Raw genomic sequence first — 18,693 nt, 5'->3', positions numbered from 1 at the left:
TGGTATGGCAGCTCTATATTTTAGGGTTATATAATCTAAGTAAAATTACGTACAAGAAGTTGAGAAAGAGAAAAGAAAGAAAGATATCTTTACAAAATCATTCCTTGTTAAAAATTATTTTCATATAAAAGAATCGAAAAACGATGTAGGAATGTAACGGTGTGTCGAGACTGCGAGACTGTCAACAGAAATACAAATAGGATTCTGTATTATTTATCTGTGATGTTTAATTTCCTAATAGTGGTATGCATTCTAACGATTTTGAGTATTTTAACACTTATCTTTTGCAGAGAACAGAACAGTCTATAAAGATATTACTACAGAAACAATTAGAAGAACAAAAGTTAATGAGCCAAGAGCAAAAGTCTGCTCAGACATCAATGCATAAAAGTGGAAGTTCTGCATCTGATTTATATGATGGTAAGTATATTGTACATTAATTAATTGTGTAGGAAACGTTAACCTTTCTAACAATTGTACACAAAAGTAGTTGTTCTTCTTATTTATATAAATGTTAGTATATTAAACATTGATCACTGGCATAGGAAAAAAGTAAACTAAAAAAAATACGGAACTCTGAGGGAAATTCAACATGGAAAGTCTGTAATAAAAATGGCAAAATCTAAAGCTCAAACACATCAAACAAAAAGATAAAAACTGTCATATTCCTTACTTGGTACAGGCATTTTCTTATGTAGAAAATTATGGATTAAAACTTGTATTTTAGCTAGCTTAACCTCTCAATTTTATGATCTTATTTTGGAAAAACGAGACAAAACGGGAAATTATGCTGCTTGGTGTAAGTTTAACATAATATAAGAATTCAGCAGATGTGGTATGATTGCCCATGAAAAAAATATCCAAGAGCCCAAAAGAAATTAATGAATGGATTTTAACAATGAGCAAGACCAATCCATATACATGTATTGATCAATGAAAGGCCTCTTAACTGTACTGTTATTATTTGAAGTCAGTAACTATTTGTGACATATCATATATTTCTAGCTGTACCAGATGGACATGTACAGGTTGGAAAAATAGTTTATAATCCTAAGGCAGTGCTTGGCCATGGTTGTGAAGGAACGTTTGTTTATAAGTAAGTCAAACACATTGTAAACATGTTATAATTTATTTACCACATTCTATTTTGTTCATTACACATTATATAACCTTATTAAAATATAATTAAGGCACCAACTACCACAATTCTTCATCTGTAATATTCTTAGACTAACCAAAAATGTTATTATTTATAAATATATATAGAAAAATTAACTTTACATGAATTCTATATAGAAACATTAACTTTACAGGAATTCTATATAGAAACATTAACTTTACATGAATTAAATATAGAAAAATAAACTTTACATGAATTATATATAGAAAAAATTACTTTACATGAGTTATATTTAGAAAATTTATTTTATGTAAATAAAATCAAATATTTCAGAGGAAGATTTGAGAACAGACCTTGTGCTGTAAAGAGGTTGTTACCAGAATGTTTTACATTTGCTGACAGAGAAGTAGAGCTGTTGAGAGAATCTGACCAACATGCACATGTCATTAGATATTTTTGTATGGTAGGTGTAAAGTTATTTAAAAATGGATATAAACATTGATTGATTTGCTTTTTAATTCTCAGGAAGGGTTGGCCATTTTTCCGTGTAAAATTCTAAAACTTGCATCCAGGTCATTACATGTAGGAATATTTATGTTTCTCTAATTTTCATATCCCCTTCATCAAAGTAGTGCAGTGTAGGACTATGATAGTTTTTACAATGATGACATCAATGGCATTAAGTTCCAGAAATACCAATATACAAAAATACCACACTAAAAAGGTGAAATTTAGCTTTCCCTGAGAAATTTTGAGTAGAACATATTGATATAGAACATTTTTATGCCCCACCTATGATAGTAATGGGGCATTATGTTTTCTAGTCTGTGCGTCCGTTCATCCGTCTGTTCGTTCGTCTGTTCGTTCGTCCGTCCGTTCGTTCATCCGTTCGTTCGTCTGTCTGTCCCGCTTCAGGTTAAAGTTTTTGGTCAGGTAGTTTTTGATGAAGTTGAAGTCCAATCAACTTCAAACTTAGTACAAATGTTCCCTATGATATGATCTTTTTAATTTTAATGCCAAATTAGAGTTTTTATCCCAATGTCATGGTCCACTTAACATAGAAAATGATAGTGCGAGTGGGGCATTCGTGTACTGAGGACACATTCTTGTTTTTTAATTATTTCATAATAGGCATAAAAAAATGTTAGGAATAATATATAGACATATAAAGGACAAAACATGCATTATATGTATTATGCATTCAGAATAGTTTGTGTTGATGTTTTACCACGCATTACATAATTAATGAGACTTTGTATATTTTGTGTAGGAATCTGATAGTCAGTTTAGATACATAGCCTTAGAGTTATGTGTAGCTACACTTCAGGATTATGTTGAAGGGAAAAGTCAGTACTCCAGAACATTTGATTCTCTTCAACTATTACACCAAGCTGCATCAGGAATTGCTCATCTACATTCTTTGGGAATTGGTGAGTTAATATTGGAAAACAATAAAAAGTTACCATCTCTTGTTAAGATAATCTGGTACCGGGGCCAAGTAAGAGCAACAGAGAGAAGTACAATAAAGCTTAACAGTGATGCAATTTTGAAAAAAAGTTAGTGTTTTCCAATAATTTTGTTGTGTATGAAAGCATAAAGATAGCATATAAGGTTTGAAGTTAGCATATACATGAACAAGATACCCTCCTACTTTGATTGTTTCCCTTATTTCATTTATTGAGAATAGTAATTTAACCAAAAAAGCAGTTTAAGTGAAAATAAGTGATTTTCAGCCAAAGGAAACATAGGACAAGGACAACAATGTCCCTCCATACGGGAAATAACTCTTTGAGAAACTATTAAATCCAAACTCAAAGTCTGTAATATTAAAATAGACTACTGAGGATTCATTTTTATTCGTGGTATACCAATTTTCATGGGTTTCGTGGGTCACAGCGAACCACGAATTTTAGAATTCAACGAAGAATAATCCAGATTAATGTGTATGGAGTCGGATGTGTATTTCCGGTTATGTTATGCAGTTCTAGTATAGTGTTGACTAGCGATAAACATTGTAACATAACACATGTTTTCTTATTGAAAGAAGATACAAGTATTTTAATTAAATCAATAATAAATTTATCGAATATCAGTGGTAATTTACTTTTTAAAATTGAATAAAACTGTTCATGGAAAATAATTGCAAGTTGTTGATTACCGTGTTATAGTTTGGTTTACTAGTGATTAAAAATCAATAGTTTTAAGTACGGGGATATTGCCTGTAGGTAGTATTGTTTATGACAGGAACATTTATTTTCACACCTTTTACTTATATGACTGTTTATTATATTGTGATTAGGGAAATGAGCTTTCAATCATAAAGTTTTGATTGCCTTATAGAATCCCGACATTTATAAATTGTAAAACAAACAAATAATTCGTTGTCTTTGTCCATTATTGTAATAGAAGTTTTTAATGAACACTTAAACCTAAAATGACCAAGCGAGGAGGATTTTGACAATTCAAAACTTTTCAATGAATTCCTTCTTTTTAGTTTGTTTTATTATTGATCAAACCAAGGAGGTTATATGATCTTCTAAATCAAAAAGAAGTTCACGAATTAAGTATCTGATTTTTTTCTTCTTTTGTAATCAGCGATCCACGAATTTACGTATACCACGAAACGTCTTTTCTTCTCTATCCACGAAAATTGATACCCACGAAAATAAATGAATCCACAGTATTGCACTAAATGGAAAATTTGAAATCAATATACCGAGAGTTATTTGCAAAGCAAGTCAGGAGACCTGTTGTACAGATAAACATGGTATTGTAACATTATGGTCATAAGTTGTCGTCGTCGTCAGCGTCCGAATACTTTTAGTTTTCGCACTCTAACTTTAGTAAAATTGAATAGAAATCTATGAAATTTTAACACAAGGTATATGACCGTAAAAGGAAGGTTGGTATTGATTTTGGGAGTTTTGGTCCCAACATTTTAGGAATTAGGGGCCAAAAAGGGCCCAAATAAGCATTTTCTTGGTTTTCGCACTATAACTTTAGTTTAAGTTAATAGAAATCTATGAAATTTTGACACAAGGTTTATGACCACAAAAGAAAGGTTGGGATTGATTATGGGAGTTTTGGTTTCAACAGTTTAGGAATTAGGGGCCAAAAAAGGGCCCAAATAAGCATTATTCTTGGTTTTCGCACAATAACTTTGGTTTAAGTAAATAGAAATCAATGAAATTTTAACACAATGTTTATGACCACAAAAGGAAGGTTGGTATTGATTTTGGGAGTTTAGGTCCCAACAGTTTAAGAATTAGGGGCCAAAAAAGGACCCAAATAAGCATTTTTCTTGGTTTTCGCACCATAACGTTAGTATAAGTAAATAGAAATCTATGAAATTTAAACACAAGGTTTATGACCATAAAAGGAAGGTTGGTATTGATTTTGGGAGTTTTGGTCCCAACAGTTTAGGAAAAAGGGGCCCAAAGGGTCCAAAATTAAACTTTGTTTGATTTCATCAAAATTGAAAAATTGGGGTTCTTTGATAAGCCGAATTTAACTGTGTATGTAGATTCTTAACTTTTAGTCATGTTTTCAAATTGGTCTACATTAAGGTCCAAAGGGTCCAAAATTAAACTTAGTTTGATTTTGACAAAAAATGAATCGGTTGGGTTCTTTGATATGTTGAATCTAAAAATGTACTTAGATTCTTGATTATTGGCCAAGTTTTCAAGTTGGTCCAAATCTGGGTCCAAAATTAAACTTTATTTGATTTCATCAAAAATTGAATAAATGGGGTTCGTTGATATGCCAAATCTAACTGTGTATGTAGATTCTTCATTTTTGGTCCCGTTTTCAAATTGGCCTACATTAAGGTCCAAAGGGTCCATAATTAAACTAAGTTTGATTTTAACAAAAATTAAATTCTTGGGCCTCTTTGATATGCTGAATCTAAACATGTACTTAGATTTTTAATTATGGGCCCAGTTTTCAAGTTGGTCCAAATCAGGATCTAAAATTATTATATTAAGTATTGTGCAATAGCAAGTCTTTTCAATTGCACAGTATTGTGCAATGGCAAGAAATATCTAATTTCACAATATTGTGAAATAGCAAATTTTTTTTTTAATTAGAGTTATCTTTCTTTGTCCAGAATAGTAAGCAAGAAATATCTTATTGCAAGAATTTTTTTTAATTGGAGTTATCTTTCTTTGTCCAGAATCAACTTAAATCTTTGTTATATACATTATACAATGTATATTCACTTTTTACTACCAACTGATAAATTTAAATGATCTTTACCATTCAGTGATAACAAGCAGTTTTTTTACATCTTAATATTTTATGATGTATTTAAATGAGTAGTTATTGTTGCAAACTCCATTAGAATATTTTAATTGAGATTAGTTTTGGAATAAGGGAAAGGGGGATGTGATTAAAAAATTGGGTTCAATTTTTATACGACCGCAAATTTTGAAAAAAATTTCGTCGTATATTGCTATCACGTTGGCGTCGTCGACGTCGTCGTCCGAATACTTTTAGTTTTCGCACTCTAACTTTAGTAAAAGTGAATATAAATCTATAAAATTTTATCACAAGGTTTATGACCACAAAAGGAAGGTTGGTATTGATTTTGGGAGTTTTGGTCCCAACATTTTAGGAATTAGGGGCCAAAAAGGGCCCAAATAAGCATTTTCTTGGTTTTCGCACTATAACTTTAGCTAAAGTTAATAGAAATCTATGAAATTTTGACACAAGGTTTATGACCACAAAAGAAAGGTTGGGATTGATTTTGGGAGTTTTGGTTTCAATAGTGTAGGAATTAGGGGCCAAAAAAGGGCCCAAATAAGCATTATTCTTGGTTTTCGCACAATAACTTTAGTTTAAGTAAATAGAAAATAATGAAATTTAAACACAATGTTTATGACCACAAAAGGAAGGTTGGTATTGATTTTGGGAGTTTAGGTCCCAACAGTTTAGGAATTAGGGGCCAAAAAGGGACCCAAATAAGCATTTTTCTTGGTTTTCGCACCATAACTTTAGTATAAGTAAATAGAAATCTATGAAATTTAAACACAAGGTTTATGACCATAAAAGGAAGGTTGGTAATGATTTTGGGAGTTTTGGTCCCAACAGTTTAGGAATAAGGGGCCCAAAGGGTCCAAAATTAAACTTTGTTTGATTTCATCAAAATTGAAAAATTGGGGTTCTTTGATATGCCGAATCTAACTGTGTATGTAGATTTTTAACTTTTGGTCCCGTTTTCAAATTGGTCTACATTAAGGTCCAAAGGGTCCAAAATTAAACTTCGTTTGATTTTGACAAAAAATTAATCGGTTGGGTTCTTTGATATGCTGAATCTAAAAATGTACTTAGATTCTTGATTATCGGCCCAGTTTTCAAGTTGGTCCAAATCGGGGTCCAAAATTAAACTTTGTTTGATTTCATCAAAAATTGAATAAATGGGGTTCTTTGATATGCCAAATCTAACTGTGTATGTAGATTCCTCATTTTTGGTCTTGTTTTCAAATTGGTCTACATTAAAGTCCAAAGGGTCCAAAATTAAACTTAGTTTGATTTTAACAAAAATTGAAATCTTAGGGTTCTTTGATATGCTGAATCTAAACATGTACTTAGATTTTTGATTCTGGGCCCAGTTTTCAAGTTGGTCCAAATCAGGATCTAAAATTATTATATTAAGTTTTGTGCAATAGCAAGTCTTTTCAATTGCACAGTATTGCGCAATGGCAAGAAATATCTTATTGCAAAATATTTAGAGTTATCTTTCTTTGTCCAGAATAGTAAGCAAGAAATATCTAATTGTAAGAATTTTTTTTATTTGGAGTTATCTTTCTTTGTCCAGAATCAACTTAAATCTTTGTTATATATACAATATACAATGTATATTCACTTTTTACTACCAACTGATAAATTAAAATAATCTTTACCATTCAGTGATAACAAGCAGTTTTTTACACCTTAATATTTTATGATGTATTTAAATGAGTAGTAATTGTTGCAAACTCCATTAGAAATTTTAATTGAGATTAGTTTTGGAATAAGGGAAAGGGGGATGTGATTAAAAAAATTGGGTTCAATTTTCTCATTTGAAATTTCATAAATAAAAAGAAAATTTCTTCAAACATTTTTTTTGAGAGGAATAATATTCAACAGCATAGTGAATTGCTCTAAGAGAAAACAAAAATTTTAATTTCATTAGAACACATTCATTCTGTGTCAGAAACCTATGCTGTGTCAACTATTTAATCACAATCCAAATTTAGAGCTGAATCCAGCTTGAATGTTGTGTCCATACTTGCCCCAACCGTTCAGGGTTCAACCTCTGCGGTCGTATAAAGCTACGCCCTGCGGAGCATCTGGTTCTCATTTGAAATTTCATAAATAAAAAGAAAATTTCTTCAAACATTTTTTTGAGAGGATTAATGTTCAACAGCATAGTGAATTGCTCTAAGAGAAAACAAAAATTTTAAGTTCATTAGAACACATTCATTCTGTGTCAGAAACCTATGCTGTGTCAACTATTTAATCACAATCCAAATTTAGAGCTGAATCCAGCTTGAATGTTGTGTCCATACTTGCCCCAACCGTTCAGGGTTCAATCTCTGCGGTCGTATAAAGCTACCCCCTGCGGAGCATCTGGTTATAGTTTTATTTAATATACTATCTTCTTACAGTTCATCGAGATATAAAACCACACAATGTGCTCATTTCACAGCCTGATACAGGAGGCAATGTTAAAGCTCTTATATCAGATTTTGGTTTATGTAAAAAGTTGACAGCAGGCAGAATCTCATTTTCACGAAGGTCAGGTGCAGCAGGAACAGAAGGATGGATAGCACCAGAAATGTTAGATGAAGATAAAAGAACAGTATGTTAACCCTCCTTACATTACATTATATTCATATGTCAATGAGACAGTATAAAGCTGCATCTACACCCAAAAAAAACAAAAAGAGAAGATCATATATTCTTCAGTTATGAGTAGACGGCTACCTCAAAAACAATCACTTAATTTACATTCAAGTTATGAATAAATTCAATATAAACTATTGAAGACCTGGAATCCAACATCATGGATATAAAGTTGATAACACATATAAAGTTTGTAATAATGGAATTCTGTGATGAGTAATTTTAACCTTTTGAAAGATTAATTTGCAAAAGGTTATGTAAGCAACTATTATGTATCTGTTGATGGAAATTATAGAAAAGGAAGAATATGGTGTACTCTTAATTCATGACACAAAATTACTTCTAACATAAATAAACAAAGGTAAAGAAATAGCACTTTAGTTGCTGTTTATATTTGTTATATTGGCTCAGAAGGGTTTGAGAATGTCAGTCATATTTAACAAACTTCCTGAGTATAAATTGATATGGAAAATGAGAGGGATTATTCCCAGTAAATTTTTTAAGTGTGTTTTGTTATTGTTGTTATGTATTTCTTTGTATTTTCAGACCTGTGCAGTAGACATGTTTTCTTTTGGGTGTGTGATATATTATGTTTTAACAAGGGGAAAGCATCCATTTGGTGATTCACTCAGAAGGCAATCAAATATTTTGGAAGGAGACTACAGTCTACAAAGTCTTCCCATGACAGGTATGTTTACAGATAAATGATATAGTGCATAAGTTTTCTAGCAGTTTACCTATATTGTAAAAAAAATCAAATGAAAATGCATTGTCACTTTAAGTGCATTAAGTGCTGTTGTAAGTTTATGGTTAAAATCAGAATAATTATAGAACACTATGTAAACAAATCATGAATCTGAGGGTCTGATTAGGTAAAGGTTGCATGAAATGCAATTAAAACCTTATGGGACTGACTTGATATCTAAATCTTCCTATGCTTTCACTACCTTGTTGATACACAAAATATAGTGCATGGATTATAACATTCTATACATCCTATCCATGAATATTTCCAGAAATTTATGGATTCAATATGTGCTCAGAAAGTCAAGGCTCAAAATGGTGTAACACTTGGCAAGAAAATTACATAACTTTTGCATGGTGCAGGAATCTTATATCTGTTATGAAATATAAATTATGCCATTGTTAAAGTTATTTTTTAAAAATTGGAGTTATCTTTCTTGTTTAGAACTGCTGATAAATCAACTATATACAAGCAATATTTAATTTTAATTTCCGCTGATAAATTGAAGCAATCTTTACACTTCAGTGTTTGTTCAGTGCGAACAAGCACTTTGATTTAGTGACAAGTAATGACTAACTGATTCATATTGATTTTATTTCAGATTTTTATGTAAGAAGAGATTTGATTGACAGACTTTTATGTTTTGAACCATCAAAAAGATTATGTGCAAAAGCTATTTTGAAACATCCCTTGTTTTGGAGTAGAGAAAGACAAATGGCATTTTTTCAGGTATGGATTTATTTCTTCGATGGGAATTTAAAAAAACCAGATGTGGTATGATTGCCAATGAGACAACTCTCCACAAGAGACCAAAAGACACAGAAAATAACAAGTATAAGTCACTGTACATCCTTCATTAATGAGCAAAGTCCCTACCTCATAGTCAGCTAGGAAAGACCCAGAAATGACAAATGTAAAACAATTTAAACCAGAAAACTAACAAACCAAATACAATTTAGCTTGTATGACAATTTCTATATAAAATTAACTTTTTTTAAATATATGTTTACAAGATATGTATGAATAGAAAAAAGGCAGCCAGATTAAGGTGGTTTATGGGAAAGAACTTATAACATTCTTGTTACACCAAAATTGCTCTGCATGAAGCCCAAAAAGATGGTCTTTTTGGACTTGCTGAAAAACATGTAAATAAAAAGTTTCCATCTTGAAATCATACTACATCCATTGTCAGGCAGATAAATTATATACAAATTTTTTCATTAATAATATTCTCCACTGACATGTATCAAACTCATTCAAAACTTTTGAAAATGATTAAATATTGATTGTTTGACGAACTATTCATTGAAAAAATATATTTTAATGTAAAGCCGGCTGATTAAGTTTTGATAAAATGCACTTGCAAGTAGTTCTTTTACATTCAGAACTTATTATACCCCACGCAACAAGTTGCGGAGGGTATAATGTTTTTGACCCGTCCGTCCGTCCGTCCGTCTGTCCGTCCGTCAGTCCGTCCGTCCGTCAGTCTGTCCGTCAGTCCTGTTTCTTGTCATCGCAACTCCTCTCAAACCACACAACAGAATTTCACGAAACCTTTTCAGATAGTAAGGACATACTATGTAGTTGTGCATATCGACAGGAAATTGCGATTCAATTTTTTTTCTAGGAGTTACGCCCCTTTGAACTTATTTACTATAATGTACTACTGCAACAGTTTGTCATCGCAACTTCTCTCAAACCACACAACAGAATTTCAAGAAACCTTTTCAGATAGTAAGGACATACTATGTAGTTGTGCATATCGATGGGAAATTGCGATTCAATTTTTTTTCTAGGAGTTACGCCCCTTTGAACTTATTTACTATAATGTACTACTGCAACAGTTTGTCATCGCAACTCCTCTCAAACCACACAACAGAATTTCACGAAACCTTTTCAGATAATAAGGACATACTATGTAGTTGTGCATATCGATGGGAAATTGCGATTCAATTTTTTTTCTAGGAGTTACGCCCCTTTGAACTTATTTGCTTCAATGTACTACTGCAACAGTTTGTCATCGCAACTCCTCTCAAACCACACAACAGAATTTTAAGAAACCTTTTCAGATAATAAGGACATACTATGTAGTTGTGCATATCGACGGGAAATTGCGATTCAATTTTTTTTCTAGGAGTTACGCCCCTTTGAACTTATTTACTATAATGAACTACTGCAACAGTTTGTCATCGCAACTCCTCTCAAACCACACAACAGAACTTCATGAAACCTTTTCAGATAGTAAGGACATACTATGTAGTTGTGCATATCGACAGGAAATTGCGATTCAATTTTTTTTCTAGGAGTTACGCCCCTTTGAACTTATTTACTATAATGTACTACTGCAACAGTTTGTCATCGCAACTTCTCTCAAACCACACAACAGAATTTCATGAAACCTTTTCAGATAATAAGGACATACTATGTAGTTGTGCATATCGACAGGAAATTGCGATTCAATTTTTTTTCTAGGAGTTACGCCCTTTGAACTTATTTACTTTAATGTACTACTGCAACAGTTTGTCATCGCAACTCCTCTCAAACCACACAACAGAATTTCTTGAAATTTTGTAGATAATAAGGACATACTATTTAGATGTGCATATTGGCAGGAAATTTAATTTCTCCAATGACAATGAGGGGACGTGGGGTATGTGAGCGCGGTCACTAAGGTTCTTTAATTTTGTTAAGTCACTGGTTATGATTTGAAGTTAAACATTTGATATATTATTTTAATAAAATGTTTTGATATTTAAAGAAAATATGATAGTATTTTATCAGTGACAGTATCTTTTTTCTTGTTGAAGAAACCTCACTAAATTTGGTGCAATTAGTGTATTAATTCAAAAGTGGGTTTATCCCATTTTGTTCTTAAAATGTATGTTCAAAGTGCTCAGTTATTCTTTGTTGTTTTAAATATATAAAAAGGGAGACCATCCAATTTCAAAATATACATTGCACTTTTTGCTTCATCTAAATAACAAAATTCTGCTTAAAAATCTCAAGTTACATCAGTGTGTATTGGTTAACAAACCTCACTGAAAAAAGAACTGTTTGAATCAAACATTTGTAAGAATTAGGTCTAATGAGATGATTTTTGGGTGAGCATTTCAGTCACTTTTGACCATCAATTATTTTGTGGTATTATAAAAAACAATCCACCGTACGTCAAATAAAGAAGATGTAAGCAGTTATAGGTACTGTATGGCCTTCAACAATGAGAAAAAAACATACAGTAAGGTTAACAAAAGGCGATGACATAACAAATGTGAAAAGATTGATAGGAGAAACCAACACAGCCTTATTTATAACATATATGTTCTTTTTTAACAGGATGTGAGTGACAGAATAGAGAAAGAAACTGTGGATAGTGAAGTTCTTATTTGTTTAGAAGAAAAAGGTTTGGAAGTTGTCAAGTTTGACTGGAGAAAGCATATCAGCGAGGAATTACAGAATGGTAAATACTCACATTAAAAGAAATGATTGAAAAAGTGTAACATTGTTTTAGTTTTTTATTAATATACAAATTATATTTAAAATTCAGGAAATTAAGTTTAAAAGATACTTTTGGTGTAAATCGATATACTTGAAAACAGTCTTATGTTTTATAAAAATTTTGTTTTTACTCCATTGTCATTATTTTTAACCTGTGTTAGGTTAACTTGATCTGTAAGTGCTTAACACTTGTATTTGAATATATGATAATGCTTTGATAAGCTTTATGTTTTAGATTAGTAAAGTTCAAACAACAAAAGTAAACAAAAAGAAACAAAAGTTGTCATAAAATAAAATTATCTATATTCCACAGATATGTCATACAAATGATTTATTTGAGTATTACGCTGTTGTCTATTTTTGTAGATCTCAGAAAATTTAGAACATACAAAGGAGAAAATATCAGAGATTTGTTGAGAGCCATGAGAAACAAAGTAAGGAATTTAATTGTTTTTTTGTTGTTGTGAAATTATTCTGATGTGACGTTTCTTCTCTATAATCACAGTAACATAATTATCATGCATTTTACATCTTTGTCAGAAGTGTTTCTATTATTCCAAGGCCAATCAAACCAGCATCCAACAGAATGATGACCTACAAAGAATAATTCCTAATTTTGTTTTAAATTTTTTTTAAATTTTAAAATTTGAAATATATATGACCATGGAGATTTCCTAAGCTTGGATTTCTGACTAAATATTAAATATTAAGATCACTCTGGTAATCAGCCATTTTCCCTTTTATTCTTTAATAATGTGGGCAACGGGTGCATTAGATATTACTCATGACTGTTCTTTCGTCTGCTTTTCCAGCTTTCTGTTTTTCAATCTGTATATCTGTCTGTTTTTCCTCTCCACACTGATAGTTTGCAAATTCTATAAAGCTCATATACAATACTAAGAACCAAAACTTGCAAACATAGTTTGAAATTGGGCAGTGAGTCACCTATCATTCTAGAATTATGCCCCCTTCATAACTTAATAAATTGCATTTTTTTTCATTTCAACACTTTTACTTAAGTTTTCCTCTTCCAAATTTTGTCATTAAACTCATACACAATTCTAAGAACTTAAACTAGCAGACAGAGTTTTGAATTTGGGTTATAAGTCATTTACTCTTCTAGAGTTATGCCCCTTTTTTATATTCTTAATAGGGACATTAGTGTCCGCAGACACATTCTTCTTTTATTACTGCATATTTTGTAAAGTGAACATTTGAAGATTTTGAATAAAAGTTATTACTTTTTTTTTTTTCAGAAACATCACTACAGAGAGTTGCCTGAAGATTTAAAGAGATCACTTGGTGCTATTCCTGACCAGTTTGTACAATATTTCACCTCCCGTTTCCCTAAGTTGTTAATACATACCTATAATGCCTTACGTTGTTGTCAATATGAACGTGTCTTTCAGCAATATTACTATATTGAATAAAGATTCATTCTAATTCTTTATAAAATAATTGTGAAAAGACTTATTTTAATATTGGTAAAATATGAATTGTTAGATATCAAATTATAAAACACAAAATTGTGGTTGTAAGACATCATTCAAAAAAAGTTTATATAATGCTTATTTTAATGTCTCATGGTTTTCCAATTTTTAATCAATATAACAAATACAACTCATTGAATTTCAAGTGTTTTCATTTATGATAATTTTTGTTGTTATAAGTTTTAAACTTTCAGTTTAATCATGGCGAAATTAATACTTTTTTCCTAGTATCCAAATCTTCTTACTTGAAAGAAATGCAATCATGAAATATAGCTTTACAATGAGGTAATTACATCGATTTAAGAATGTATCAGGAAGATTTTAATAAAAAAAAATATATCATTAATGAAAAAATGGTAGCTTAAGAAATTTAAATCAGATCAGCTTGGTAAACTAGCTCTGATATGTGATTGAAATTTTGAAGAGAATTTTTTATTCTATTTTTAGAAACTTTTTACAGCTAAAATATTGTCTCTTTATCACCATAGATAATTTGCTGTTAAGATAATTATTTACTTTTTCTTGTATAAAATGTAAAACATGGAATTTTTGGTGAAGACTTTAATACATAATGTTAGAATAAAGACTTTTATAAATGACAATAAATTAATTTCCTTTTCAAAACTGTTTTCACTCATTATGCAAAATTTCATATTTATGTTACCCATAGTCCGCCTATAGATTGACTTTACAACTTTTATTTGAGTTGTTACTTGTAATATGTTACCAAAGTGTGTCATAAGGATTCATATAATTGCATAATGTTTCTTCAAATACTGTGATAATTTGCTCTTATCAAAATATGTATCTTTTAACTATAGAAATCATGATATTAAAAAATTTGTTATGCTTGCCTTATTTTTAATACATGTATCATATATTGACTTTTGCTTAGTTGCTGTGGATTCATTATTATGTAGGATATCAATTTTTGTTATTTTTATAGGCAACGGCAAACCACAAATTAACTGTTCTACAAACGACAAATTTTCTATATGCTAGTATGCAAACTTTTGCAAAACCACAAAAGTACAATTTTCCTCAATCTAGGAAAGTTCGTATCTACAAAAATAAACAAATCCATAGTATTTGCCACTGTTTATTAAAATAATATAATTCTTAGTTTTGCCTCCCACAACTCATGTCTGGAACAATGTTGACAATTGCAAGGTGCTTTATGTCTCAACTCGACTTTACAATGGAAGACAATTTTTGTTCTAGATTGGCTGTTTATATTGAGACCTTGTCAGCAAGGAAGTATCACTTGAACTAATCATCATTTTATCATTAAAGTAGTCCAGTTTAGAATAAGGTCCTGTTTCATCCTATCTTTGTATTACAAATCAACAACATTTGTATTTAAATTTGTTGAAAGTAGCATATGTCATGTTATTTTGACCTTATATACACCCTGAAGTTGTCAGATTAAGTAGTTAAGTTGAAGTTTTAACAGAAGTTTCAATATGGGTGACAGGTGAGGAATATTTTGTATGTGGATTTTTTGTTAGTAGTGTATAATGGGTAAGAAAGATACTTTGTACCAGAGGTACTTGAAATTGATATAATACAGTGTGATGAGTTTTCACATCCATTGCTCATCAATTTCCTGTTCATTGAATAATTGTTATGGTGGTAGCATCAGTGATCAATAACTCAAGGTACATCTTGGTTGTTTCTGTTTAATGTTGCCTAAGTAATCTCTAGATATTATGCGTTAGTTTAATCATACAAATATAATCATGTTTATATTGATTACTTGAACTAGATAGGCATTACGACAGATATTGTCTTTTCAGTGAAGCTCTCTGCAGAAAGATTTAAAAGTTCATTGAACGGCAGCCAAAACCGTAAATGTTTCTGTAACTAAAGTAACTGGTTTGAGGTGCTCTTAAATATCTGTTGTGCATAGGTTAACAGGCTTTTTTAATGATTAGGTTTTTATATATGTAAAATGTATATAATGTTTTATGTTACAAATTTACTACAAAATGTAAATTATGAACTCTGAAATAAGATTTTGACGCCGATGTTTGCGTATTCTAATGTAATTTATTTGTTATTTGCTGAATAGATTAATATATTATTATCATTATTATTTATTGAAGTTTCTTTATTTGTTATGTTATTATATCAACACTGCATTGGTGTATTTGCTCCTTATGCAATATTTGCATGTCTAATAGATAAGGTCTGTGTCTATGAACAAAATGTGTGATATGAATCCTTTAAATGCACATTTTACATCACAGAACCATATCTAGTAAACAAAATTCTAAAATTTGGTTGTTTTACAGTTAAACATAATATTTAAAAATGGCTTATTAGAAAGTTCTAAGATTCATTGAATGGTGATGGTTTCTTGCTATCCTGTAAATGTACATCTTGTTTTGGCATATTTTGTGTTACCTTTCATTGTAATTTATCATTATTTTTGTTTTATTTCAATCATTACTTGATTCATATTAACACTGCCATTAGAGCCAGTTATTGTGTCCTGTATCCCTGTAAACATTCTCAAATGTCATAAACTCTTATGTCCATTAATTTTGTTTTTTAAAGAAAACTGAACAAAATTCTTATGATGGTTTGAGAATGTACTTTTAACAATTACTGATACATGACATTTTCATCAAAATGTACACATAGTCATATTTGTAATTCTTTTACATAATCATGTCATTATTTCATATACATGTAGAAACATTCCTATATTTTGTTACATGCAGATGAAGAATAAAATTCTGTTGAAATGAAACTGGTTATTTCTATCAATATCTATTTATAAATTTTTAATGGATGATTCTATGCAATGTCCATCTATAACTGAAGCCCCACTCTAAAAAATAAAACAAGAGTGCACACCCTGAAATGTCTCGCCTTCTTTACTAATCATTGATATTATGTTGATAGTCCTAAGTATAAAGCTTTATTAAAAACTGTCACATAAACTTAACATTAACCAAGACATGCAAGATAACTAAACAAAAGACCAATGAACCATGAAAATGAGGTCAAGGTCAGATGAACCATGCCATGCAGACATGTACAGCTAACAATGCTTCCATACAACAAATATAGTTGACCTATTACGTTCAAATAGACCAAAACACAAAAACTGAACACTGAGCAACGAACGGTGAAAATGAGATTGAGGTCAAATAAAACCTGCACGACTGACATATAGATCTCTAAATATTTCCATACACCAAATATAGTTGACCTATGGCATATAGTATTAGATAAAAAGACTAACACTCAAAATTTAACTTGACCACTGAACCATGAAAATGAGGTCAAGGTCAGATGACACCTGCCAGTTGGACATGTACACCTTACAGTCCTTCCATACACTGAATATACTAGCCCTATTGCCTATAGTATCTGAGATATGGACTTGACCATCAAAACTTAAACTGTTCACTGATCCATGACATGAGGTAGAGGTCAAGTGAAAACTGTCTGACAGGCATGAGGACCTTGCATGGTACTCACATACCAAATATAATTATCCTATTACTTACAATAAGAGAGAATTCAACATTACAAAAAATCTGAACTTTTTTTTCAAGAGGTCACTGAACCATGAAAATGAGGTCGAGGACATTTGACAAGTGAATGACAGAAACTTTGTAACATGAGGCATCTATATACAAATTATGAAGCATCCAGGTTTTTCACCTTCTAAAATATAAAGCTTTAAAAAAGTTAGCTAATGCTGCTGCCGCTGGATCACTACCCTATGTCGAGCTTTCTGCAACAAAAGTTGCAGGCTCGACGAAAAAACAAGAGAGCGCAGTCTAAATACTGATTTACTGACCATTGATTAAAGTCTTAAAGAAAATGGGGTCAAGGTTAGATGATACAAGCAAGAAAGACCTGTATACAATCGTTCTATACACCAAATATAGTTGACCTATAGCTATTGCTTACAGTGCTTGAAAAACAAACCAAATTACAAAAACTTAACATTGACCAATGAACCATGCAAATGAGATCATGGGCAGATGGAACCTGCCAGACTGACATATATCCCTTTCAATCATTCTATACACCACATAAAGATGACCTACTGCAAATAGTTATAGTATCAGATAAATACCTAATCATCTGCAGAAATCTGATGTTCAGTGGTTGTGGTCTGTTCATGTGGTTCATAATTGTTTCTCATTATTGTTTTTATATAGATTAGACCTTTTGTTTTTCCATTTGAATGGATGTACACTAGTAATTTTTGGGGCCCTTTATGGCTTGCTGTTCGGTGTGTGCCAAGGATCCGTGTTGAAGGTGATACCTTGATCTTTAATGGTGCACTTTTATAAATTGCTACTTGGATGGAGAGTTGTCTCATTGGCACTCATACTACACTTCCTATATCTACTAACTTATCATGTACTTCAACCTTAATCATTGATCAATGAAATGTCAGAATTCAGGTGAACCCTTTCAGGACGAACATATTGACATTGCAAGTAACCCATTTTCCAAAAAAAGTTATTCTATTAATCATAATAAGTGAGAAATTCACATGATGAAAAAAATGAATTTTTATTCAAGCAGTTGCTAAACCATGAAAAGGAGGTTGAGGACAATGGACATATGAATATGACAGCTAAACTTTTTAACACAAGGTATGAAGCATCAAGGTCTTACACCTAATTTTACAACACTGCCACCAGATAGTATTTTCTTGTTTCCCATACTACAACCATTGTCACAGTATGCTTAACAGTATTACCTAGTTACAAACCCCAAAACTTGCACATTTAAATTTCAGACTGGATTTTCAGAAAGTATTTTTTTCCTTGGAACACTTGGAATATGCATCATATATTTCATTTGCAGATAAATCTAATTTCTATAATGAAAATACTGGTATAATATTGGCTTATTATCTATGTGAGATTGAAGAACACACAGTCAGACTCTAGAGCAATGACCTATGTATTTCCACCATTGAT

General features: G+C 31.1%; 1 protein-coding gene across 1 annotated transcript in view; it reads left to right on the top strand.

The window, feature by feature from the left end:
• LOC134725453 (serine/threonine-protein kinase/endoribonuclease IRE1-like) overlaps positions 1–16,490 on the top strand; it is a 30,324-nt gene extending 13,834 nt beyond the window's left edge. The window contains exons 13-22 of the mRNA XM_063589275.1: positions 291–420; positions 1,006–1,096; positions 1,454–1,583; positions 2,391–2,550; positions 7,768–7,961; positions 8,552–8,693; positions 9,352–9,479; positions 12,084–12,207; positions 12,612–12,679; positions 13,502–16,490. Coding sequence (XP_063445345.1) covers positions 291–420; positions 1,006–1,096; positions 1,454–1,583; positions 2,391–2,550; positions 7,768–7,961; positions 8,552–8,693; positions 9,352–9,479; positions 12,084–12,207; positions 12,612–12,679; positions 13,502–13,675 — 1,341 coding nt within the window. The 3' untranslated portion in view covers positions 13,676–16,490. The remainder of the gene's footprint in view (positions 1–290; positions 421–1,005; positions 1,097–1,453; positions 1,584–2,390; positions 2,551–7,767; positions 7,962–8,551; positions 8,694–9,351; positions 9,480–12,083; positions 12,208–12,611; positions 12,680–13,501) is intronic.
• The last annotated feature ends 2,203 nt before the right edge of the window (positions 16,491–18,693 follow it).

The sequence above is a fragment of the Mytilus trossulus genome, chromosome 7 (assembly GCF_036588685.1).
Source record: "Mytilus trossulus isolate FHL-02 chromosome 7, PNRI_Mtr1.1.1.hap1, whole genome shotgun sequence".
Lineage (NCBI taxonomy): Eukaryota > Metazoa > Mollusca > Bivalvia > Mytilida > Mytilidae > Mytilus > Mytilus trossulus.
The sequence above is the reverse complement of the archived record's forward strand: the minus strand, read 5'-3'. Positions and strand labels throughout refer to the sequence as shown.